This window comes from Diceros bicornis, chromosome 4 (genome assembly GCF_020826845.1).
Source record: "Diceros bicornis minor isolate mBicDic1 chromosome 4, mDicBic1.mat.cur, whole genome shotgun sequence".
In the NCBI taxonomy this organism is placed as follows: Eukaryota; Metazoa; Chordata; class Mammalia; order Perissodactyla; family Rhinocerotidae; genus Diceros; species Diceros bicornis.
The window spans coordinates 85,540,757-85,565,239 of NC_080743.1; the positions used below are offsets into that span (position 1 = coordinate 85,540,757).

The 24,483-nt window shown below is 44.6% G+C and overlaps 1 protein-coding gene and 1 non-coding gene across 8 annotated transcripts in view; both read right to left on the reverse strand.

Moving 5' to 3' along the window:
* Nucleotides 1–24,483, reverse strand: part of CACNA1E (calcium voltage-gated channel subunit alpha1 E) — a 391,046-nt gene that overhangs the window by 85,321 nt on the left and 281,242 nt on the right. For all 7 annotated transcript variants that reach the window (XM_058539925.1, XM_058539921.1, XM_058539922.1 and 4 more), the window contains 5 exons: nucleotides 7,853–7,968; nucleotides 3,501–3,554; nucleotides 2,788–2,877; nucleotides 1,416–1,625; nucleotides 536–648 (listed from right to left, as the gene is read on the reverse strand). In XM_058539925.1, the coding sequence (XP_058395908.1) occupies nucleotides 536–648; nucleotides 1,416–1,625; nucleotides 2,788–2,877; nucleotides 3,501–3,554; nucleotides 7,853–7,968 (583 nt within the window). The remainder of the gene's footprint in view (nucleotides 1–535; nucleotides 649–1,415; nucleotides 1,626–2,787; nucleotides 2,878–3,500; nucleotides 3,555–7,852; nucleotides 7,969–24,483) is intronic.
* On the reverse strand, nucleotides 24,220–24,326 carry LOC131405056 (U6 spliceosomal RNA). The gene has a single exon (XR_009219918.1). It is a non-coding gene; the product is annotated as a U6 spliceosomal RNA (small nuclear RNA).

The window sequence follows — 24,483 nt, forward strand, 5'->3', positions numbered from 1 at the left end:
ATTTATATATCAACATTATTAGGAAGTGGACACTGGATGAAATAGTCTACGTGGGGACTTGCTAACAGAAGAGTATGCATGTGTATATGCGTGTGCATGTCTGCATGAGAGTACATGTAGATAATTTTCCCAATTTTAAACTGAACCAAAAAACCCCATATATATATGGGGTTTTCTGGAATCAAGTCTTTTGTCCTTCTCTCCCAGGCTTCCCCCAAGATAATGAGTGGTTCAAACCTCTGGCTATGGGTGGCTTTCTCAAATTCACTAAGCCGTACACTTAAGTGTGCACTCTATGGTATATATGTTGTACTTCAATAAAAACATTAAAAATAAGAACTTTAAAAAAGCCCAAACAAATCCTAGTATGACAAGGATTCACTCATTCCTGACCTCCCTTTAGCTAATCTAATCTATTCCCCTTTTATAAATTCTGATTTCAGGGCTTCATGCTGAGCAATGGAGCAAGCTGCTTATCTCAAACTGTGGCATATCAGTGCAAAGCAGAAGGACAGGCAGGCTCCCGAGCACTTACCCCAAAATCAAAGCAGTTGAATGAAGAGTGAAAATAAAGGCGGGGCCCCATGCCGTACATCTTCAGGGACATCTCCAAGAGGAAGAGTCCCAGAAACAAAAATTCTGCATAGTCTGAAAGCATCAAAAGCAAAAGCATTTGTTCCACAGATGGTGTGGGCGCCTGCACTCCCCAGCCCAACACCGTCACCTACAGAGGAGCCTCAACACCAGCAGGACCCACACATGAGAGGACATGCAATGACCATGTCAGGTCAGTGCCGGGCAAAACCTAACGCTGTCTGAATTTGTTCTGACCTAGGAGTCCCAGGCACACTCCACAGATCAGCTGTGCTCTCTTTCAACGGGTGGGTTTGTCATTGCCCTTTAAATGGTAGATGGCTCTTAGGAGAGAAAGAAAGGGCTTTACCACGGCTTTGAGGAAAGAGCTGGCTTTGCCCTACACACACCCTCCTGGAGCCTTACTCACACCCAGTGGCAGCCTTACCCACTATAGCTGACCTATAAGTTCCCTTTTTGGTCTATTTCAGGTATCCACTGCCCTGAGAACTTCATCCCCAGGAGTTCGGTGACCAAAATTTCCTACACCATTGAGTCTCCTTAAGACACTAAGTGAAGGCCTTAGCGTACTCAAGATGTAACACTATCTTGTTGACTCATCAGCAGAGATCTGTTTCTCTGATTCAATAATGAATGACAGCTGGGAATGGTCATGTGATCATCCTATCCCCTGGAGGACAACTCTGGCCTCCCTCACAGAGTGAAGAAGCAGAACTCTGGGTGGGCAGAACCGCTGCTAGGCCCAGCACAACGCCTTGGTCTCTTACATTTGCACCCCAGCCACGCTGCCCCATGAAAGCCAGTTGTCACTGTTCACTTACAGAGGAGGTGGGTGAGCCACTGGGGCTGGTTGTGATGGACGATGGCCACACAGGCGGTGTTGAGAGCCACAAGGCTCAACACAATCCAGTAAAACACTTGGGATTTTACCATGTGGCGGATAGAGATGCGCAGAAGCCTTTCCTTGTGCCGGAAATAGGAGGCCCCGTTCACCTTTGTACTCTTGATGCTGGCTCGGGCAAGAGGTGTGCCTAACAGGGAGAAGTAAGGAGGAAGAATGAGGCTGCAAAAAGATCACCCTCCACGGCAAGAGGCATTCAGAGGTCGAGGTGGGCAGCTTCAATCCCAGGGCTGGGTGACCACCATGTTGCAGGCCCAGGGACTCCCCATGTTACAGGCTCGGTAGTTTCCACAGCAGAGAGCTCTGCTTTCCTCTGGGAACTCTCAGTCCTTGGAAACTGACAGAGTCCCTGGGCAGGACACCAGGCATCCACCCAGTGTCTTGAATCCTGATCATGTCTAAGTTTGCAACAGATTGGGCTTCTCTCTGGCCTTTCCTCTTAAACATGCTTCAGGCATTGGAGTCATTCTGCTGCATTTGTGGTATTTACCACAGGCAGCCAAAAGCAGCAAAGAGCTCTGCGAGCCTCTTCTGCTTTTAAGGATGAAGTGAGACCCTTCCCCTTTTCTGGCGAGAAAAAATCTGCCAGACATCAGCAGAACCTCTAAGAGAATCTGAGATTGAACGCCAGTCACGTTCAAAGGTCGTCAGTAGGAATTTGTTTAAATACCAGGCGGAAGTAGGTGATGGAAGTAGGTGGGTGCTACTTTGGTTGAGTAAATGGTTGCAGGTTCTCAAATAGCGGTTCCTAGAAGCTATAGGTCCTCAGGATCCTTTGAACAATATACCAAAGTGGATTCTCATTATCACACCCAGGAGAGAGAGGATATGTACGCAAATGGATACATCAGCCATACTTGAAGGATCTGGGTTGGCTTCTTAGCCTTAAACCCCCTGTTTCAAGTACACAGTATCCCCTGGTCCATTTTTTTCTGTAAGTCATTGTCATCTAGATTAGGTTCCCACATCTTTCTCTAATTACGTCCCTAAGTTCTGGACTCTTTGGATTCTCCTTCTCCTTGTGGTGCTTCTCAAAAGACAGAGTCTTCCCATTTTTTTGATGAGGAACACTGGCCCTGTGCTCATCTTCCTCTACTTTTATATGTGGGATGCCTGCCACAGCATGGCTTGATATGTGGTGCGTAGGTCCATGCCCAGGATCCGAACCTGTGAACCCCAGGCGCCGAAGCAGAGCACATGAACTTAACCACTACACCACTGGGCTGTAGTGGAATCTTCCTTTTTAGGGGAGATTCAGAGAAGTAAAAGAAGATCTAACTAGTTCCACTCACCCACAGAGGAGATATCAACACAGTGCTCATCACTGGAGTCTCGAGTCATGGCCTCTGTCCGGCTCCTTTTGATGGTTGCCCTTCGAAGCACTACACAAGGGAGGGGGGAGGCCAGTGAGAGAGCACAAGTAAAACCAGATCATTCTGGTCAAAACTGAGGACTGTGAGCAAGAGGCCCTTGTGACACAGACGAATGCCTTTAAATACCTGAGCCAGGGTTATAAACATTGAGAATGTCTACAGAAACATGATTCCCGTGCTCAGCAGTACCTTCTGAGACACAAGGGTTCCGAATCCTTGCTAGAGCTCATCTAAATGCAGTAGGTAAACAGGCACTCCATATCTATTTGTTCTGGCTCTTCATAAACAATGCCTGGTAATCAAAGTGGTCCCAAGACGATCCCCACAAATTTTAAAAGAAGATTCCTTTCCATGCCATTGGTTGTACGATGGTCTTTTCATTGCACAGTATCAATCACACGCCCTGGAACAAAGCAACTCCTGGATTTCATTTTTATCACTTTAAAAAGCATTTAAATCTGTGACTCAATTCCCTTTATTTTCAAGCATGAGGGATTTTATGACAGAGAGACTTTCATTTCAAATCCCAGAGCGCTCCTCTTTTATTTCTTTCTCCTCTTTTGATCAAGAGAGACTGCCACGCATAAGAGGGGGCAAATGCAAATGAGTAAGGCATCGGAGCACTTCCTTACCTTCTAAGGCTGATGTCCCAGCGTTTTTATTTTCTTCAGCAAGCATGACTTCCTCTATATGGAAACAAATGGTTCAGTAAATTATCTGTAAATGCCAAATTATTTTGCAAAACGAAAATCCCTCAGGGACACCTCTGGTTCCAGGGCAACAGAGAGCGAGCAAAGAGCTCATAGCTCACCGCAGGCACCAGCCTCAGAAAGACATCAAGTGTCATGGAGGGGGCTCCCGGGACACATAAGACCAAAAAGGAAGTTCTTTAGTGAGGCGGCGCTTGGGGGATGATTGGTAAAATTCAGCTGTGTCTGATATCCTTGTTCAGGAGGATACCCATGAGAGGAAGAGCCGATCTTTATAACTAAAATCCCCTAAATTGATAGGAATGAAAAATTTCCATTTCCATTTTTACTTCCACCCAGTTTCCTTAAACGTTTTCTAGCAATATAAGCTTCCTTAGTTTCTCTTGTCTGTAGCCCCTAGGTGATAACATCAACCCTCTCATTTTGGAGGCGAGACCATGTTTGGGGCCCTAGGCTGTCTCCTTGGAGGAGGAGCAGAGGAAGGAGCTGAGCTGAGAGCCCTCAAGGAGAGGAGCCGGGCTTGTGGGCTTGCTTCCTCTTCCCCCACCACTTCCATCCTGCTTCGCTTGGGCACAGCTGGAGCTGAGGAGGGTTGGGCCCATCATGAATCTGTCCCTGTGACACAATAAAAAATAAATATTTGGTTTTGGTCCACCTGCCTGGCACAGAGCTCCTAAAACCCTTGGAATTTACTGTCTTTTGTATGCTCATGAGATGACTCATTGTGGGGGAGGCCTACATAGCTTAAGGATTGGGGCTGGTCACCAGAAAAAGTGATTAGAAGGTTATAACTTTCAGCCCCATCCCCCCTCCCACCTCCTGGGAGGGGAGAGGGGCTTAAGATTGTCCAATCACCAACGGCCAATGATTTAATCAATCATGTCTACGTAAGGAGACCTCCATAAAATCCCTACATGATGGAGCTCAGGGAGCTTCTAGGTTGGCAAACACATCAAGGTGCTGGGAGGGTGATGGGCTTGGAGAGGGCACGAGAGTTTGTGCCCCACTGCCAGCACCCCACTACCTTGCCCTGTGTATCTCTTCCATTGGCTGTTCCTGAGTTGCATCCTTTATAATAAACTGGTAATAGTAAGTATGGTTTTTCCTGAGTTCTTTAAGTCAGTATAGTGAATTATAAAACCTGGAACCCCCCAAAGTTTGTAGTCACCTGGGGACCCCACTTGCAACTGGCGTGTGAAGTGGGGGCAGGCTTGTGAGGTTGGGCCTTTAACCTGTGGGGTCTGCACTAACTTCTGGGGGGTGTTTAGTGTCAGAAGTGAATTGAACCGTTGGACTCCCAATTGGTGTCAGAGAATTGAAGGACTGGTTGGCGTTGGAATGATGTATTTTGTTGTTGGTGTTTGGAAAAGAACCACAAGGTCCCTGGGACTCTCCTCTTGGCCTCCCCAGGAGCAGTCCTGTAGTCCATGGAGGTGTCATCATCGGTGGGACACTATTTTCTAGTAAAATTTGTTAGAATAAACCTCACTAGCATCCCTCCAAACTTACCAATAACATAGCCCTTCTGCCCCACGTCTGGTGGGATTCTGAGTCGTCTACTGGGACTGATTGGATGAGTTTTGATCCCTACCCCAACCTCAGCCATAGGCGAGGGAACTGGAGGCCTAAGCAATCATTCCCAGGAGCCCAGCTGCCAGGGAAGAGCCTGCAGCAGGCCCTAGTAAACAGTGGTTTAATTCCAGCCCTTTAACAAGGAAAACGACAAGCAGAAGAGGGTAAAGCCAGTACCATAATTCCACCTGCATGCAAAACTGCGAGTATATCAGGTACTTCCCAGGGAGGGGAATGTTTTGAGGCTGAGAGGGTACCACGCAGGACGGCCGCTATAACAAGTCATCAGTGTTTAGCTTTCTTTTTCAAACGCAGCCTCTGGCAAAACTCTAAGTTAAGAGGTTAAGTGTTATCGGTGAGATGCTCCTTGAGGCAGACATAGAGGGTTTTAAAGTCATTTACAGCACATGTTGTTTGGAGGGCACATTTGAAAATTAGGTACTTGTTAAAATACCTCCTAGTGACATGAATGACCTCAGCCAGAGAGTCACTTTTCCCATGTGTAGTGTATCTGAGGACCCCCAAGGCAGATGGAGGGTGGTGGTGCTGCTGGGTATCTCGGGGACGTGCTGCAGGGCTCTGGATGTGCTGGAAGTGCCCCCTCCCCCCCCCGTGCCTCCTGCCAAGTTGCTTTCGAACTTGAGAGCGTCTTTCCAGGGAAATGTAACCCATATGTCTCTGATTCACTCATGCTGCATTTGTAGAGGGAAGGGCCAGGAAGCACAACGTGACGTCGCAGTGCGTCTTTTTTCTTAGAAGGAGGAGAGAGCTGGCTTTGCCAACTGGAAGAAAGCGGAGCCTTGGAATTGTGCATGTATTTGAAAAGCAGAGCCACAAAGAGCAGCAGCCTGTGCTGCCTGACCCCGAATGGGGTCACGGGGAGGGCGGGGAGGGTGCTTCTCTGGTTCTGCTGCCAGCCCACTCACTAGGGTGGTCGGTCAGATGGCTCCTCCACTCAGCAAGCCAAGGACAGTGGGACACTTCAAGCTGCCTGCCTGGCCTGGCACAGATCTGCTCAGGAAGGCTGAGTTGCCATTCTGGGAAGAGTGGGGGAGGTTCACCCCCAAACAAAAGCCTCCGAGGAGAAAGGGCGAAGTGGAAGTACAGACAATGCACATGGCTCGTGCTTCCAGAGGCAGCAAAGAAACGCGGGTGGTCCCAGATAGAGGCTGGTTTTTCTCTGGCTTTGAAATGGCACTTTCAATCACACTTGCTCTCTCACCCTTGATAAATCAAACATGGACTCCAGAGCTGCGAGAGAGCTTCAGTGTGTTGGTGGTTAGAATACGAGTGTCATAGTGTCATTCTAAAGCTCCTATAGAAGAATAAGGCACAGGCAACTAACCATCAAATCATATTCCATATTTTTCCCGAGAGACCGCACATTTCTGCTATGCTTTCTACCAGGAACAGAGAAAAGATGGTGACGGTCATGCGTATTTTTTTTATTAAAAAAAATTAGTCTGCACAGGAAGAAAATGAAGATATATAACACCAATGCAATGCAACTTTTAAAATAATAAGGAAAGCAAATGTATCCCATTTACTGACAGATGTGGGTGGATCTATGCCCCTCATAAGCAGCTGAGTCACAGTCAAACTCGAATCTGGTGGCTCTGTGGGTTAATGAAATCATGATAGGTTTGGACCTATCCTTGGGGCTGGGCAGGAATTATTCCTGATGCTGACCCACAGAGTAAGGAACTGACGACAGCTCAGGGAACAGGAAAAGCCAGTTCACCAGCATCTATTACCTGGCCTACTGCAGTGGCCTCACAATTGGTCTCCTTGCTTTCGGCCTTGTCCTCCTGTCTACTCTCAATGCAACAACCAAGTGCTCCCCGAAAATCTTAAATCAGAGCATGTCCCTCCTCTGTGCAAAACTCTCCAGTGGTTCTTGTCTCACTCACAGGAAAGCCCCATCTCTTACAACGGCCCATGAGGTCACACACGATCTGCTGCCCACTCGACCAGGGTTGCCCTCATCCTGTCTCCTTGCTCACTCTCCCTTCTGCTCCTGGAGCACTCCTGGCCTGCTCCCATATTAGAGCCTTGGCACTGGAATATTCCTTTCTCAGATCTTCCTGTGGCTCACCCCTCATCTCTTTCAAGTCACCCCCAGATGGGTCTTCCTGACACCCCTGTTTAAAATTACAACTTATCCTATACCCCATAACCCTATCTTGATCTGTCTCCATTGTACTTATCACCTTCTTACAAGTTACTTATTATTTTGTTCATTGCTGCCTTCTCTAACTAGAGGGTGATGAGCTCCACAAGAGCAGAGCTCTGGCTCATTGCTGTATCCCAAGTGCCTGGAACAGGACCTGTTCCAGCACAAGGTAAGCACTCAATAAACATTGGTGGAATGACCAGGTTGTTATTATTATTATTATTAGTAGTAGTGTAAGATGTCACCAGCCCAACCTCAGCTCCAGGACTGGCTTATGTTACCTTTTGCTCAGTTTACCTTGCTAAAATGCCTGCCTCATGAAAGGTGTTTGGTGGAAGAACAGGGACAGTAAGACTCCAGAGGAAGAAAGTGGGACCAGCAGGGATCCCACAGAGCTAATGAGGCACCTCGAGCACCTCTCTGCTCCGGTCCAGGCTGCCCCTTGGAATGGAAGTATTGGGAGTGAGAAGCAGGGTAGGTCTCTGCAGTCTGTGCAGCCCACTACCCTCCTCCAGCCCACTCGCCTCACCTGCTTTGTCTATCCAGGCGCGGTACCCGTTCAGCTCGCGCTCAATCTGCTGCTGGCGCCGCAGTTTCATGAAAGCTCTCCGGTTCTCCACTCTCTCTCTCTCTTTGGCAAATTCCCTGTAGACAAGGAGGGTAAGATGTACCAGGTTTGGACAGTGCCGTGACTGAGAAAAAGGTGAAGCAAGTAGAGAGAGGGAGAATTTGAGCAGGCGCTTCTGCTCCCCTTGCCTTTGTCCCCGGCTGCAACCCTGATCTCCCTATAACGTTACACAGAAACGCACTTCATTCAGCCTCACGCAGGAAGCCTTCCCAGATCAGATCAGTTTCATTCCAATCAGCACTTACACCCTCTGCGCGCTCTACTTTGGAAGGTACTTTCTTAGTCATGCCACAAACTAGGTTTTAAAATGCTATTTCCCTAGCCACAATGAGGCCCTTAACCCTCGAGAGGCACAGCTCCTCTTCGTGCTTTTAATAACAGTGATTAATGAATACTGATCAATTATTATGTGCCAGCCCTGTATGAAGTTTTTCATGCCCATTGATTCATTTAATCCTCACAACCACCCTATGAAGTAAGCACTATTAAATTTCTATTTAACAGATGGGGAAACCAAGGCTTAGAGAAGGGAAGTAACCTGCTGGGATCTGAACTCTGACCACAGTGCTGCGCTTCCTCTGGTGTCCTATATCCCAGGGTGCTCAATGAGGGCTGCCACTGAAGACCAATGACACTGATGCCTTGAAGGGTTGAAATGCTGTTTGAAAATGGCTGGTGGAGGTTAAATAAGAAAGGAAGGAACATGAGAAGGCTACCTGGCTCCAGTAGAAAGACAGTGGGAAGATGGGTGAGGTGGAGGGGCGATGATGAGACAGAGGGAAAGCCAAGGTGAGGGTCAGGGAGGAGACAGGGTCCATTAACAGGCACAGGGGACCAGAGCCACTCTGCGGCACAAGACGATGAAAAGATTCAAGCCCCATGGGAAAAAGAAGAGAGAAGAGGAATGAGGGCTTCCTGGCAGAGAGAAAGACGATCAAATTCAATGAGTGAGGAAATGGGGAGCACGAAATATTCACTTGCTAATAGGCCCCTCCACAAACCATCTCTACCAATGCCCTTCTCATCACCAAACACCCTTCCAGGCTAAAATGCCCCTTGCTCGTGTGGTGCCTCCCAGCCTCGGCTCAGGCACTCTCCTACTGTCCTGGAAGCTGTTTCACTTATTCAAGGTGTTCCCCATAAAAAAAGAGCTGCAGCCTGAAGACGAAGGAGTCCAGCACCCACTGTGGGTCCTGCCAGCTACTCCCTCATGTCCAGGGAGGAAGAAACAAGCCAGGGACTGAGGGATGTGTCCCAGCCCCAGTGCAGGGGAAGGTGAGATACCTCATCCGCCCCTCCTGCCAAGATACAGATGGATTCCTTGGGCACAGACACCTTATAAGGTGTCGCAGTCACGCTGAGGGCATGGGAATAAGGCACACTGGAAGGAGAAGTTCTCCTAGGCTTGGCTTTAGTTTCAGCAGGTTCTACTAATGGTGTTGTGGGGGAAGGGAGAGGGAGAGAGTCAAAATGAGGAGTGCCAGGGCCAGTGAGAGACAGGGTAACAGAATTCAAGCCCTAGGGCATCTCTTTCCTCACCTTCTTTCCTAGATTTCAGCAATTAGAAAGTGACTAGGCGTCAGCATCTACCCAAGTTCTTACCTTTGGCTCTTTGTCTTCTCTCTATCCCTCCTGTCCAATTAGTGCCATTGTTCCGTCGGTTCTATCTTCAAAAGCGCACTTGGATCCACTCTTCCTCTTCATCCTCACTGCCTTGGTCTAGGACCTCATCCTTTCCTGTCTGGACTGTTGCAATAACACCAACTGGTCTCTCAACCGCCTGTCTGTCTTCCCTTCATTTCATCCACCTCACAGCTACGTAAGAGTTATCTTTCTAAAACGTGCATTGGATCTGATCACTTCCAAACCTAAAATAATAACCATAGCAAGTAATATTTGTGGAGCGCTTTCTAACTTCCGAGCACCTTTATACATTTTGCTCATTTAATCTTTACACCAATCCTGAGAAGACAGTAGAACAGGTATTTTCATTCTCAATTTAAAAGTTAAACAACTTGTTCAAGTTTAAGTGAGAAATGGAACCAGGATTACACCCCAGGCCCGTCTGCACTAAGAGCCCAAGCTCCTTATGCCCCACATATCTGCCTAATCTAGCAGCATATCTATGTGCTGTTTCCTTAATCATTTCATATCTTTTCATATGTGTCTTGAGTTTTCAACTACGCTCTGGGGGAATTCAGGAAGGTTTACCAAGGAATTAATATTTTGAACAAGACCTTGAAAGGGGAGAATTTAAGCAGTTTATGACCAGAGGAACACAATAATCCTTTAGCATCTAGGCTGAGCATTGTTACCAACATCTCCATTTTCCAGCTCAGAAAACTGAATCTAAGGGGTGTTAAGTGGACCTTTGAGAGGGCAAGTGTCCAAGGACATATAGCCACTAAGAGAAACCATGACCTTCAGATCTTCTAAATTCCATCTTCTCTCTACTCTATTCCCCCTTCTCCACAGCCTCCTCCATCCACTGCTAAATGAAGTACAAACACCTAACATGGCCTTCAAAGTCTTGCACAGTCTGATCCAAACCTTTCTCTTCAAACCTTACCTCCCATCATTCCGATCCATCCCCTGCTTGCCTGCAGCCCACCAGGGTCATGCTCCAACCACAGCACACTTCTCACTGTTCCCAAAAATACAGCACAGGCTCCTAAGGCTTAGTTCACACTGCTTCTCTGCCTGGAATCCCTTATCTGCCTGAGTCTGTCAAAATCCTTCTTCAAGGCCAGGTTGAAATATCACTTCTTCTGTTTAGCTTTCCCCTCCTTTCCCCCCCCCACTCCCAGTCTTCTGGCCTCCACTCTACCTTCCCTCTGCCTCTTTAAAGCTCCCCTTACAGCCAGACCTTTTTTGTGGTGAGCTGTACAGGTCACGGTCTTTCCCTCTATGTGAGCTCTCTGTAAAAATATTCCGTGTCTTACTCAACTTCGTATCTTCCTGGACCAGACTAGGCCTGGCACATGGTATATGTCCAATAGATTTTTTTTTAAATTAAAAATATCCAAGCTGACTTGGTGAGCATCCTGATAGCTCTGCCCTGGCTCCCAAAGGTTTAAATGAAGGAGCGCTCCATCTCTGCACTGACCCAAAGGGAGTAGGTGAACTAGGCAGGAATGCCGTAGTCGCCAGGTAACTCGTGGGCACGGCTGTTTCTCTTTGTTTGGCTCCACTAAAATCTCTGTAGAATTAGTCTATGAGGTACGCGTGTGTCACCTCTATCTGGCCCCCAGAATGAACATGGAGCTTCATATCTCGTGGGCGAGCCTAATAAACCCCAGGCTAACCTCCCTGTGTATTTGGAAGTTTCCTGGCTCCAACCTCACCAGCTGGCTTCCCTGTTCTCCTCTGCCACTGCAGGCCCCGTTTCCTCCCACTCTCCCACCTGGCATCTTAGCTGGGGCTCACAGGCCTAGAGCCCAACAAATCCAGCCTGGTCTTTTTAAGAAGCCTGTTGGCTAAAAGAAGTAATGCAAAGAATGTGCACAGCGGGGATACTTCCTAAGCAGCTCCTGCATGTCAGTGGAGGAAGAAGGACTATGCGTGTGGGGAGGGGTCCTTCTCTATTGTGTTTATCAAATGGCCTTCTCTGTTTTGCTTTGTTTTTCCATTAGGAGCCTAGGGCAGAAAGTCTGACACCAGTGTCTTTCGTGACACTTCTCACCCCCTCCCTTGCTGTCACAATTTTTTGTGCCCAGGGTTTCTCTCTCTGACTAGTCTGCAGGTTCCATGAGGCCAGGCAGAGGTTGCATCATGTCACATTCCAACAAGGACCTATGGAGTTTAATCCAAGGCCTAGTATTATAGCAGATTCCATAGATTATGGAAATAAAATATTAAGAGCAACTAACAGTCATATAACACATTTGTGAACATTTTAATTTACAAATCACTTTCATATAAACTATTTCATTTATATTTGCAAAAACCCTAGGAGATTCAGAAAGGTTACTTGCCCAAGATCATCCATTTAGCAGGAGGCAGAACCAGAATTCAAACTAATGCCTTCTGATTCCAGGTTAAACACTGTTTCCACAATGCCTCAGCGGTCTTTCATGCCATCTAGAAGTCAACATTTAACATCTACAAAAGGGATTTAGTTTCAGCCTGGGGTTGAGGAAAATAAGGATATAAACATAGAGTTTTATGTTTTTTCCAAAAGGATACAAATCCATCGTTCTGTGTTGGGTTAACAAAGACCAAGTATAAAATTCATAGCATTAGTCAAGCTAGTGATGTACTGCTTGGTTTTGTGTCCACACCATAGTCACCATTTATTTACATGCATACTGCATCCCAGAGCAAACAGGGACAAACAGGATTCAGCTCCATTACCTGCCAAAAGTAAGTAACTATTCTAACCTTAGATTCAACATGCCCGCCAGTCTCATGAGCATATACGTGGCCAGACCTAGGAAAAGGAAATATGCTCCTCCCACTGGTCCCCGTCTCTAACCTGAGGACCTGAGTACGCTCTCCTCTTCACAGAGGATCCTGGCGTTATTCAGATGATGATGCTTTTGCAAAGATAAAGCATATGACTGTTCCCTTACTTAGTCACCCAGGTGACCACTGCCAAACTTCCTGTTGAAAGGTACCCCAGAAGGGGGCCCTATGAATATCTCACTTTATCCAATTCCCTTGGATCAAGCAACAGGAAGTTTAAAAGGAGGAAATCTGGCTTACAGAAGAGTGTGCATGTTCCCTAAGCCCTCTTGGCATTAGCCTGTGGCTTAAGGTAAGAGGATGAGTAATCGGCTCCTTTTCATTTGCTCCATCCAGCGTTTCTACACCCACAGAGGCAACAGAACTCCAGATGGGATGCATCTCGATTTCAGAATTCCAAGGAAGGGGAACAAAAATAAATCCCCCTGTGATGAAGCATAAATACTACCTAGTTGATTCCCAAAGCAAGGTATCCAGGTAACCTCTGCTGCTAATAAACTGGGCAGTAACCTCTCTGTCTCAGTTTCCTCATCAGTCAGTGTTGACATTAGAAGGACACAAAAACTCTCTGCTCATAAGCAGAGGCAGGAAGAAATCTTGTTTACTCTAGGAGTCCTGACTGAATTCTTGTAAGAGATTGTAAAATGATAAAAATCCAATGAAATGGCAACCTATGGAAAGGGAGAAAATATTCTGCAAATCATCTATCTGATAAGGTATTAATATCCAATATATATAAAGAACTCATGCAACTCAATAGCAAAAACCCCAAACAATCCAATTAAAAAATGGGCAGAAGAACTGAATAGACACTTTTCCAAAGAAGATGTACAAATGGCCAACAGGTACATGAAAAGGTGCTCGACTTCACTAATCACGAGGGAAATGGAAATCAAAGCACAATGAGATATCACTTCATACCTGTTAGAATGCTTGTCATCAAAAAGACAAGAGATAACAAACATCGGCAAGGATGTGGAGAAAAGGGAACCCTTGTACACTGTGGTGGGAATGTAAACTGGTGCAGCCACTAGGGAAAACAACATGGAGGTTCCTCAAAAAATTAAAAATAGAGCTAGCATATGATCCAGCAATTCTACTTCTGGGTATATATCTGAAGGAAATGAAATCACTATCTCAAAGAGAATCTGCAACCTCAGGTTCACTGCAACATTATTTACAATAGCCAAGACATGGAAACAACCCAAGTGTCCATCAACAGATGAATGGATCAAGAAAATGTGGGAGATACATACACACACACACACACACACACACACACACACACACAGGAATATTATTCGGTCATAAAGAAAGAAGGAAATCCTGACATTTGGGACAACATGGATAGACCTTGAGGGCATTATGCTAAGTAAAATAAGGCAGACAGAGAAAGACAAATACTACATGATCTCACTTATATGTAGAATCTAAAAAAACTGAACTCATAGAAACAGAGAACAGATTGGTGGTTGCCAGAGGCAGGGGGCGGGGGTTGAGGGTGGAGGAAATGGGTAAAGGTGGTCAGAAGGTACAAACTTCCAGTTATAAGTTAGTTCTGGGGATGTAATGTACAGCATGGTGATTATAGTTAGCAATACTGTATTATACCTTTGAAAGTTACTCAGAGAGTAGATTTTAAAAGTTCTCATCGCAAGAAAAAAAATTTGTAACTACGTGAGGTGATGGATGTTAACTAAACCTACTGCAGTAATCATTTCACAATATATACATATATCAAATCATTGTGTTGTATACCTTAAACTAATAACAATCTCATATGTCAGTTATATCCCAATAAAACGGAGGGACAAATCCAAATTGTATTTCATTATAGATTCTTCTTACTCAATTCTGCAATCCATAATTTTTGGCTGTTTTTTTTTTTTTCCTAGGAGGATAAGCTGCAGTTCCTCTCATGACACAGCTCTCACACAGATGAAAGGAAGGTGAGCTGGAGTTGACCATGGACAAGCCTCTATTCTGGTTGTCACGTATATATGCAAGGTTTGGGTTTCTAAACTTCAGTTACGGAAATGAAGAAGAAGGTTGATCTCCTTGTACTGCATGGTTTACTACAATTTTCTTCTTTCATTCTAGTTAGTGAATTTACATTTGTGACTACTTTTGTTTCCCAGCAGTTTACATGAGAGGCATAATTTGTAAAAATCAGCTATTCATACATAGCCAATTCTACATTATTCACAATTAGAAGAGTGGAAGAACTATATAGATAATCTCAGACAAGGTATAAATACCCAAAACATTTATCATGTGTACCTCAGGGGTGTGGGGGCCAGGTAGAAGGTACAGCTGTGTTTCAAATCATATTTATGTTAATATTAAAACTGATTTATATTTTATGAACTTAGAGACCTGTAAGGGAGCCATTGTCACAGATAACTCACAAAGTGGCTAATCTGTATATTAATAAATTACAGTGACTGATTTTAGTCTATAGGGTGATGGGAGAGGCTCTGGTCATTCATGTTGCTAGAGTTTATCATGAGGTGAATACTCTTGGGGATTAGAAGTGAGGTTCACTGAAGCCTCGCTCCAGCCTGAAATTCCTGCCCATCTTATGCCACCTTGGAGTCACAGGGCACCTGGACAGGTATCCCTACATTTCTCTAGTGAGGAAGATGTTCTGGTAGGTCTGCTGTGACAAGAAATGCTCTGTTGGAGGACTACTTGGCTCCTGTTTTGGCCTCTAGCTCCAGACCCCTCCTCCTGATTCAGTACCCACGGAGCTCTGTTTACTGATCCAAGGCCCTCGCTGCTGTCATGGCAACCAAAAGGAAGACAAAGCCCGCCAGGATGGGCAGCCTGTGTGACTCAAAGATCTGTTTACTCACACTCCTGTACACACTTGTGCGCTTCATCACACACACATTGGCATGGATACACACATGCTCACATTGGCACGCAGAAGCATATGTAGACAGACTTTGCCAAGCACACAAATGGCCACATGGTCATGTTCCTATTAATCTTCAGAGCCCATATTTCCAAAGTGCTTCACTGTCTCCAAGGGGACCTTGACAGTCTTCCTATAAGATGTTTGCTTCAGGAAGGAGGAATTTGGGTTAAACACCAAGAAAAACCTCTTTGATCCTAAATATTCTGAAACTAACAGAGAAATTGGGGGAAATCGGATAGGCAATTGTGTGTTGGCAGTGGTTTAATTTCAGTCTCTCTGGAAAATAGGCTGGGGGATGGGGCGTAAAACAGCTTTTCAGTGTTCTTATGAGCCTGGGGAAACTTTTCTCCCATTTTTCAGAAGAGCAAACACAGCCCAGAGAAGGTAAACACCTTACTGAAGGTCACACAGTTCCAGAAAGGATTTAAGGTGACTTAGGCTGTCAATAAATAAAGGCCAAAACAGCACCCAGTTCTCTAAAGGCCATCCAGTGTTGACTCTAATACGCAGGATGGATGGGCGTCCAGCAGAGTCAGGGAGGGAGGCATTAACTCAGGCACTGCATCATACTGTGTCACTCTTCCTTAGAGATCAGGGGCTTTGGGAGGGCCCCTCTGATAAGCAGAAGTCCTTTCCTAAAGCAAATAAGTGGCCTCACACAGAACGCTGTATCCCACCCCGATTCCTCCACCCTCACCCACAGCAATGAAAGCAAAGCCATGGGTCTCACAGACCAGAATGTCAGGTGCAGAGGACCTGACAAATGGCTTCTCCAAGCCTGGCCTTTTACGTGCAAGAAAACCAAGGCACAGAAAGGTCAGACGGCTTGCCAGCCCAAGGCCCACAGCAACGGTGGCTGACCAGGAGCATCCCTTCCATCTCCGGGCTTCAAAGCCAGTGCCAGTCCACATCTTCATGACATTTCAGTCACGGGAACTCAAAGAGGCAGATTCTTTTAGGATCTCAGGGAATGCATGGTCTTTTTCTTCTCTCACTCTTCTTGACATTGAGATCTCGTTTATTTGTTTGAGTAGACGCAGGGGAAGGCCTGGCAATTCACGTAAAGGGGATAATGAAGGAGCTGGAATATGTTTCTGTGTTGCTTTCCAACTTTGAAGTTGGTGTAATTCAGACTGTTAGAGCATAATGATTAAAAGCTCTGGAACTGGGCCAAACTGGGTTTGAATCCTGGCTCCACCAGGGTGTAATCCAGGCCAAGTTCTTAACCTCTGAGTCTCAGGTTCCGCATTTATAAAATAGGAATAAACACCATACCTGTCGCAAAGCTCTGTGAAGATTAAATTAAATAATAGATGGAAAGTGAGAAGTATAGCATCCAGCAGAGAGAGGGTGTTCCAAGTGCCAATTTTAAGTGTTACTGACACTCCTGAGAATGTATCATAATACACATAACCTATTATCAAGGCCTTCATCTACAAATATATATTCATTCTGTCTCCAAAATGTAATTTACTGAGTGCCTGCTACGTGGCTGGCATTGTTGTAGAATATGGGGAGACAGCAGCCAACATAAACACAAAAATCCTTGCCCCCAGGGAGCTTACATTCTAGAGGAGGAGACAGACAACAACCAAGATAAATCAGTGCAATATAAAGTATGGTATATACTGACAAGTGCTAAGGGAAAAATAAAGCCTAGAAGAGGAATAGCAAGTCTGAGGAAGGGGTCTGGAATTTGGGGTACAGTGGCCAGGGAAGGCCACCCTGAGAAGACTCGAGAAATGACCTGAGAGATGTGAGGGAGTGAGCCAAGCAGATATCTGAGGGAGAGCATTCCAGGAGAGGCAACAGCCAGGGCAAAGCTGTGGGGCAGGAACACGCTGTAGGAGCTTTCGAAGAACAGAAAGGGCCAATATGGCAGGAGGGGACTGAATGAATGGAAAACGAATGAGGTGAGGTCAGAGGGGGCAACGGGCCACATGGAGGTAGAGGGCTAGACCATGTAGGGCCTTCGAGGCTCTGTAACAATTTGACTTTTACCTGGTGTGATCTGGCAACCACTGGTGGGGCTGCAGATGAAGAGTCAATGACCTGATTTGAGTTTTCAAAGAATATCTCTGGTTGCCCTGTTAAGAATAGGCTAACAGGGGCTAAGGGTGGAAGCAAGGAGATCTTCTAGGTTATTTCCAGATCATGGCTGCCTTGGCCAAAGTGGTAGGAGTGGGGATACTGAGAAATGGCAGGGTTCTGGATATATCGTGAAGGTAGAGCTAAGAGGACTTGCTGACAACATGAATGTGGAGTATAAGAGAGATCTGAGTCAAAGATGACCCCAAGGTTTTTTAGCTTAAGCAACCAGAAGAATAGAGTTCAATTAACAGATGGAAAAAACACCAGAAAGAGCAGTGTCTGGGGGAAGATCAGGAGTTTAGCTGTGTACCTAAGTCAGCTGGATATACTGGCACATTTATATTAAAGATCACTAAGCCCAATAGCACGAATTCTCTGTTATCCGCATAAGATGTGCCAGCTGCTTCAAGGATTACCCGCTGTGAATGAAACAGAGCCATCCTAGACTCTCTCCACCACCCTTCTTTCTTCTCCCCTGCTGGCATGTGCTAGAAAGACGATAACAGATTTTTCAGCAAAATATAATCAAGAAATTGTTGTTGCTATTGCTGCAAATAAAATTCAAAATGAAATAAAACAAAAACTCCACAAATATTCTCGAATGCTGCACTATTTCATTCCAACCACTTGATCATTTCCCTCCATTAGCCGGGATGATCAAGGAACAGCATGTACTATGAACACCGAAAAGTTATGCATTCTCACATGCTTGTCCTTACAATCTTTTAAGAAGGGAACTAGGGGCCCACACTTTTATCCTTATTTTGCAGATCGGAAAAATACAGGCCTAAAGAATTAACATGACTATCGAAAGACACAGAGTTACAAAGCGGAATTCAGATCTCTCGATTCCATTTAATTACCCACCAGTCTGTGCCTCCTCATTTTAGCACACAGATACTATCAAGGCACGAACTCAGGAGCACACATGTCACGTTCTCTCTCGCTATGCATATATAACAGTGTATGTTTCAGTCACAATATTTCAGTGGGTTCAAAGCCCTGTGGTGCAGGAAGAACGAGCCCCGGGGAGGTAAGAGCATTTCATATTCTTCTCTCTCCCCCATTTCCACCCCCCAGAGCACTCTAATTACAGTATGAAAGAGGCATCTTGACAGGGAACAAATGGCTGTGTTCTTTTAAAAGACACTTTTTGCACTCCTCTGAGAAGCTGCCCTCCCCAAAAGGTTCCGAGGCGCCTGAGGAGTGGGTGTGTCAGTGTTCAAGGGGTGACAGAGTTTATTACCAAGTTGGGCCATTATACACTTAACACTGTGTGGGTATCTTTTTTTCCTTTGTAAAAAACTTTGAATTTCCCAGAATCCTTTGTCTGACGTCTCCAGATAATTTAAACACTAAAGATTCCTCTCAGGAAGGTAAAATCTTCCTGGTTCAGCAGCAACAGATTCTTCCCTGTTAAAACAAGCCCTTTCTTCTGCTTTGCAATGGACGTGGGGAATCAAACAGAAGGCCCAAAGCTGACAGCATGGGAATGGTGGACAGTGAGGGGCGGAGAAGAAATCTGAAGGAAAAATGGGCCAGAGAGAACCTGACGAGGAGAGAGGCCTGAAGGGAGGGGAAGAAAGTTTGGAAACTTGGTGTAGGCTAATATGGTATAGGCAAACATGAGCTCACCAACAGAAAGGCTGAGCAAGCCTTTCCATTCTCTATCCTTTTAAACGTCTGCATGATGGGATATACAGGCGTTTTCATTCACACGTCCATTCATTCGTATCTTCAGGGTATATCAGAAAGCCCCTCAAATTTAAGTTCCATTTTTCAGACAGACTATCAAGGCTCAGAAAAGCAACCTGACTTGCCCAGATCACACAGCCTATACTGGAAGCAGCTGTACCTCAACCATTTCTGTGCCTTGTATTGTCTACTCACTCGTTGGTGACCCTTTTATGCTGTAAACCCTGTGAGGGCAGGGACGGTGTTGAGTTGCTCCTGTTCAGTGTTACACTCATAGTCCCAGCACCGACTGGCTATTCAACCAACGTTTGCCAAGTGAATGACCTACACCACACACTAGAGGCGACCACCGGACAAGGAGCTATTTGGATGGATTTTGAAACAATGGGAGAGAATGGGTCCACTGGAGTGGGGCATATGCCCTCTGTCTCAGTCCTAAAGATGTGTGGGTCCTGGATGTGCAGAGGCAACAGGGGGTGGAGGGCACCTGTGGATGTTTGACTCCAGCTTATTCTTCCAGGACAGGCTCCGCTCTTGGGCTTCTCTAGTTTGCTTCTCCACAATCTCCTTTGCTTCTCCTCTAAACATTGGAGTGCCCCAGGGCCCAGGCCTAGGTCCTGGCCTATAGCCATTCTCCCTCTAGGTGATTTCATTACAGGCCCATGGAGTCAACATCTCTATGCTAAAGACTACCAAGTTTATATCTCCAGCCCCAATTCACCCACGAGCTCCAAACCCATTCATGCAACTGTCTACTTGATATCAGCCACTTGGATGTCAAACGGGCATCTCAAACTTAACACGGCCAAAACAGGATTTTTTATTTCTCCCCTAAACTGCTCTTCCTCTGGTCTCGCCCATCTCAGAAAATAATACCATCCAAGCTAGGAGTCATTTTCAATTCCTTCCTTTCTCTTGCTGCCACTCCAATCCAATCCACAAGCAATTCCTGGCAATCCTACTGCTTTCTCTCCAACTCAACAGCTGTCACTTGAGTCCAAGCTACTCTGGTCTCTTGCCTGGATGCTTCTACCTTCAGTAGCCCACAGTAGCCTCCCTAACTGACTTCTTGTTTCCACCTTTGTCCCAATCCCCCTATTTCCCTCATAGAAAGAAAACAAGGGGTGACTTTTTTTTTTGGTGAGGAAGCTTGGTCCTGAGCTAACATGTGTTGCTGATCTTCCTCTTTTTCCTTGAGGAAGATGGACCCTGAGCTAATGTCTGTGCCAATCTTGCTCTATTTTGTATGTGGGATGCTGCCACAGCACGGCTTGATAAGTGGTGCATAGGTCTGCGCCTGGGATCTGAACCTGCGTACCTTGGGCCGCCGAAGCAGAGTGCACGAATTTAACCACTACCCCACCAGGCCGGCCCCAAGGAGTGACGTTTTAAATACAAAATAAGTCATGTTACCCCCTGCTTAAGACTCTTTCCTGGCTTCCCATTGTTAAAATCCAAACTCTTTACTATGGTCTACAAGATGCCACATGGGTCTGACCCTTGTCTATCTCCCTGACTTCAGGGGCCTTCCCTGTGCACAGAATCAAAATTAATAATCCCGCTATTAATTTCACTAATAACGTTTGTCACTAAAAGATTACCTTGTTCATCTATTTGCTTTTTTTGCCTTTCCACAAGAATGTAAGTTGCATGAGGAAAGAGTCTCCTCTGTCATGTTCACCATTATATCCTCAGTACCCAGAATAGTGCCTGGTGCTTAGAAGGAACTCAACCAATATTTGTTGAATGAGTGAATACACGTAACAGAACATTCAGAATTATATATTCTTTCCTCTGGAGGTAAGTTACCTCCACGAGTCACGACCACTGTAGACCCTATCTACAAGTTGTGCAGTCCACCTCCAAGAACTAATTCTCAATCAAGCCAACCTGAAAACAAGCTGTGCACCTTTTCTTTGACAGTTTATGTGAACTTTCAAAATCACTCCAAAGCTGTAAAGCGTGATCACGGCAGAAAGTTCTTTAGCATATTCAGCTTAAATATTTTCTGCTGCAATTGAGACCTTATCCCTCTGTAGTCTCACTTAAATTGATGGTTATCATCTTTTATTTAGAAGTCTTTCTCTAATTGAGGATATTTAATAAATCACCAACTTCTTCAGCCTGTCTTACAGTTAACCTAATTTCTTTGTTAAAATGCAATTAATTATTACCTCCTTGAAAAATTCGGTGTCTTTTAGAGACAAACGCTACAAAAGCAGGTGATATACAAGCAAAGATGTTCTCCTGAAAGGCTGGCATATGGTGGATACTAGTGCTTACGACTGTTGTAGGCTATGCACTTTCCAGTGGGGACTCCATAACAATAAATACACGCCTCAAGTAACAAGATGTCGTGAAAGATAATTAAACACGTAATAGAGTAAAAAAGAACTGTATTTGGACTCAGTACACCTGGCTTTGAATCACAGACCACCGGGCAAGTCATTTAACCTCTCTGAGGCTCCATTTCCTAATAAATGACATTGATAAAAATACCAACCTCACTGAGCTGTTGAGTCAATGGGCTCACAAAAGCAAAGGCACCAATCATGGTGCCCAGCGTGGTAAATCTTAAATACATGTGAGTTGAATCTGAATCTGAAGCCCCGAAGTAGCTATGAGTGGATGTCTCTTGCTATTTTATCCCCTTGGGATATTAACTCAAAACACCTCTTTGGGTCAAGGATAATATAAATGAACACCAGAAAGGAATATCAGTGAGGTTCAGAGAGGGGCAAAGTACATCTTCTGACAAAGTCTATGTTACTGAACATTTGAAGATGATTTGACTACTTCTCAATCCTAACTGCTCACTTCCTAGATTTCTGAATAACTCTGCCTCCTGCAGAAGAAAACTCTTTTGCACAGGGCTTTTAGATGAGGATTTCCTTCAGAGAAGACTTTCTAGAGTCTGGAGCGAAGAGGGACATGTGTGTAAATGAACGTATTAGGGAGGGAGCTGTCAGCCTGGATCATAACCCCCACCCCAGCATAGACTTCTAAGAACTTCCAAGGCCCTTCCCTTACCAGAGTCCACCCTTACGTATTTATAGCTATCAGTAGATCTGCTCCTCACGGAGCAGTGGTACTCAAAGTGTGGGCCATGGACCCACGCCCATCTGCACAATGCTACTGGTTCATGATAAGATAAATTCAGAAGTTCAAAGTGCTTAATACTATCTATAACAATTCAGTAGATATTTTATGTCCATTGACTTTAAGAATAAAAATTGGGGGCTTCAATGGGGGTAGTGGATGGGCACAAGGGGTGAAGGGAGACATATACATGGTGATGGACAAACAAAAATGTACAACCCAAAATTTCACAATGTTATAAACTATTAAAACTTCAATTAAAAAAAATTGGGGGCTTATATTTTATATATATTTGCATTTATTTCATTTTTATGGTAAGCCACGTTTGTTGCAACTGCATTTCACACAGGTATCAACACACGCTGGACTGGGAACCTTACAAAGTGATTCTTCACCACAGATAGTCAGAGAAGCATTGTCAGGAGAAAAACCATTTCTCTGCATCTTGAAGATGTGGTATTGAGATCATCATACTAATTACCATTTATTTTGGGTTTATGATGTACCAGAAACTCTGCTAAATGTTTTATAAGCACTATATTATTTAATACTCACAAAATACATGATATCATCTCATTTTAAAACAGAGGCCAAAGGATGTTAAAAAACCTGTTCAAGGTTCTAAAACGAAGCAGTGACAGAGCCAATATTCTTCTGACCACAAATAGGTATAGAGAGGCAAATTAGAAGCCAGGAAGGACGCCTGTGCCACTTAAGGCCCTTAAGACCATATTGGTAGCATTTTGCCCCATCTTTTCCATGTACTTTTCTCTTTTTTCTTTCTGTGTGCCCTCCTCCTCTGCTTTTTGTGTTTCTTCTTTTTCATCCTTTTCTGTCTTCCCTTTTGCCTCTCATCCCCAAGGACAGACTCAGCTGAAAGGCTAAGACCTGAGGTCACAAAAGCCCCTGAACTCTGCTACAGGATATCTCTGCCCTATCCTGCTCCGTGCAGTTGAAAGAATGAAACCATAAGGAGGCATTAAATTCACATTCTCATCATGTGCAGGAAGTAGGAAATTGACATTGTCCTTTTATTATCAAATGGTAGTTAAGAGAAATGGATTCTCATTAAGTGCATCAATTTTCGATAGCATAAATAATAGCTATATCCTTTTGCAAGCAAACATGCTCTGCTATAAACACTGATCATTTTTTTTGGATATCTTGCATCCAAATATTACAATGAATTCTAAGTTTAAGTTAAAATATTACTTGTTTCCAAATTTCCATTCTTACCTGAAAATACATCTTATCTGAAAACATTATCTATGTATACATGTGGCTACATCCACAGTTATGAAAAAGTACACATATACACATACACATACACACGTACATAGCCAGAGCCCCACTTACAGGAAGGCAGCCACCTGAAAAGATATACCATGCCAACATTTTTTCCAGAGGTTTATCTACTGCTTTGTAGTAATGCCTCTTACCTGGGAAACTAGTAAATATAGGCTTTATTTCTGAAGCGGTAATTAGATAGGATTTGGCTAAATAATTCTGCTTAAGTGTGAAATAATGTAGTCACTATGATGCTATAACTGTATTTCTGTCTAATGCTGCTCAGATAACTGTTATATTTTACAGAGAACTTGAAAAGTCAAAAAACTGACTTCTACTTCTGGCAGAGGGATGCCCTAGTATTCTGAAACACCTTTTACACAAAATCCCCAGATGCTGGATAAACTACAACAAACATACTAATTCATGCATTCCTATATTTACAGGAAAGTAACAGAAATCTCCATGGTCAAAAAAACAAAACAGATACATGTTACGTAACTATTTTCTCCCAGTTTGTGGCTTGTCTACATTCATTTTCTTTTCTTTTTTAAGAAAAAGAAACAGTGTCTAATTTTAAGTATAACAGCACATTTCAAATTTGAATGAAGGCAGATTCCCCAAGACAGTTCCCACACACCTGATGACAAATTTCCAGACCTGAAAAAATGTTTATGAGCCCTTCTGCAAAACTGTGACATGTATATGGCTTAACTATTTTCTTTCTTTTTTTTTTTTGCATGTCATCCACGTGCAGGGGCCATGCTAATCTTCCTTGTATTGTTCCAATTTTAGTATATGTGCTGCCGAAGCAAGCACTACATTCATTTTCTTAATGGTGTCTTTTGATGAAAAGGAATTTTTTTTTGACCAAGTCTAATTTATGAATTTTCTGTATTATTGTTTGTGCTTTTTGTGTTCTGTCCAAGAAATACTTGTCTACCCCAAATTATCATAGATATTCTCAAATTAATAT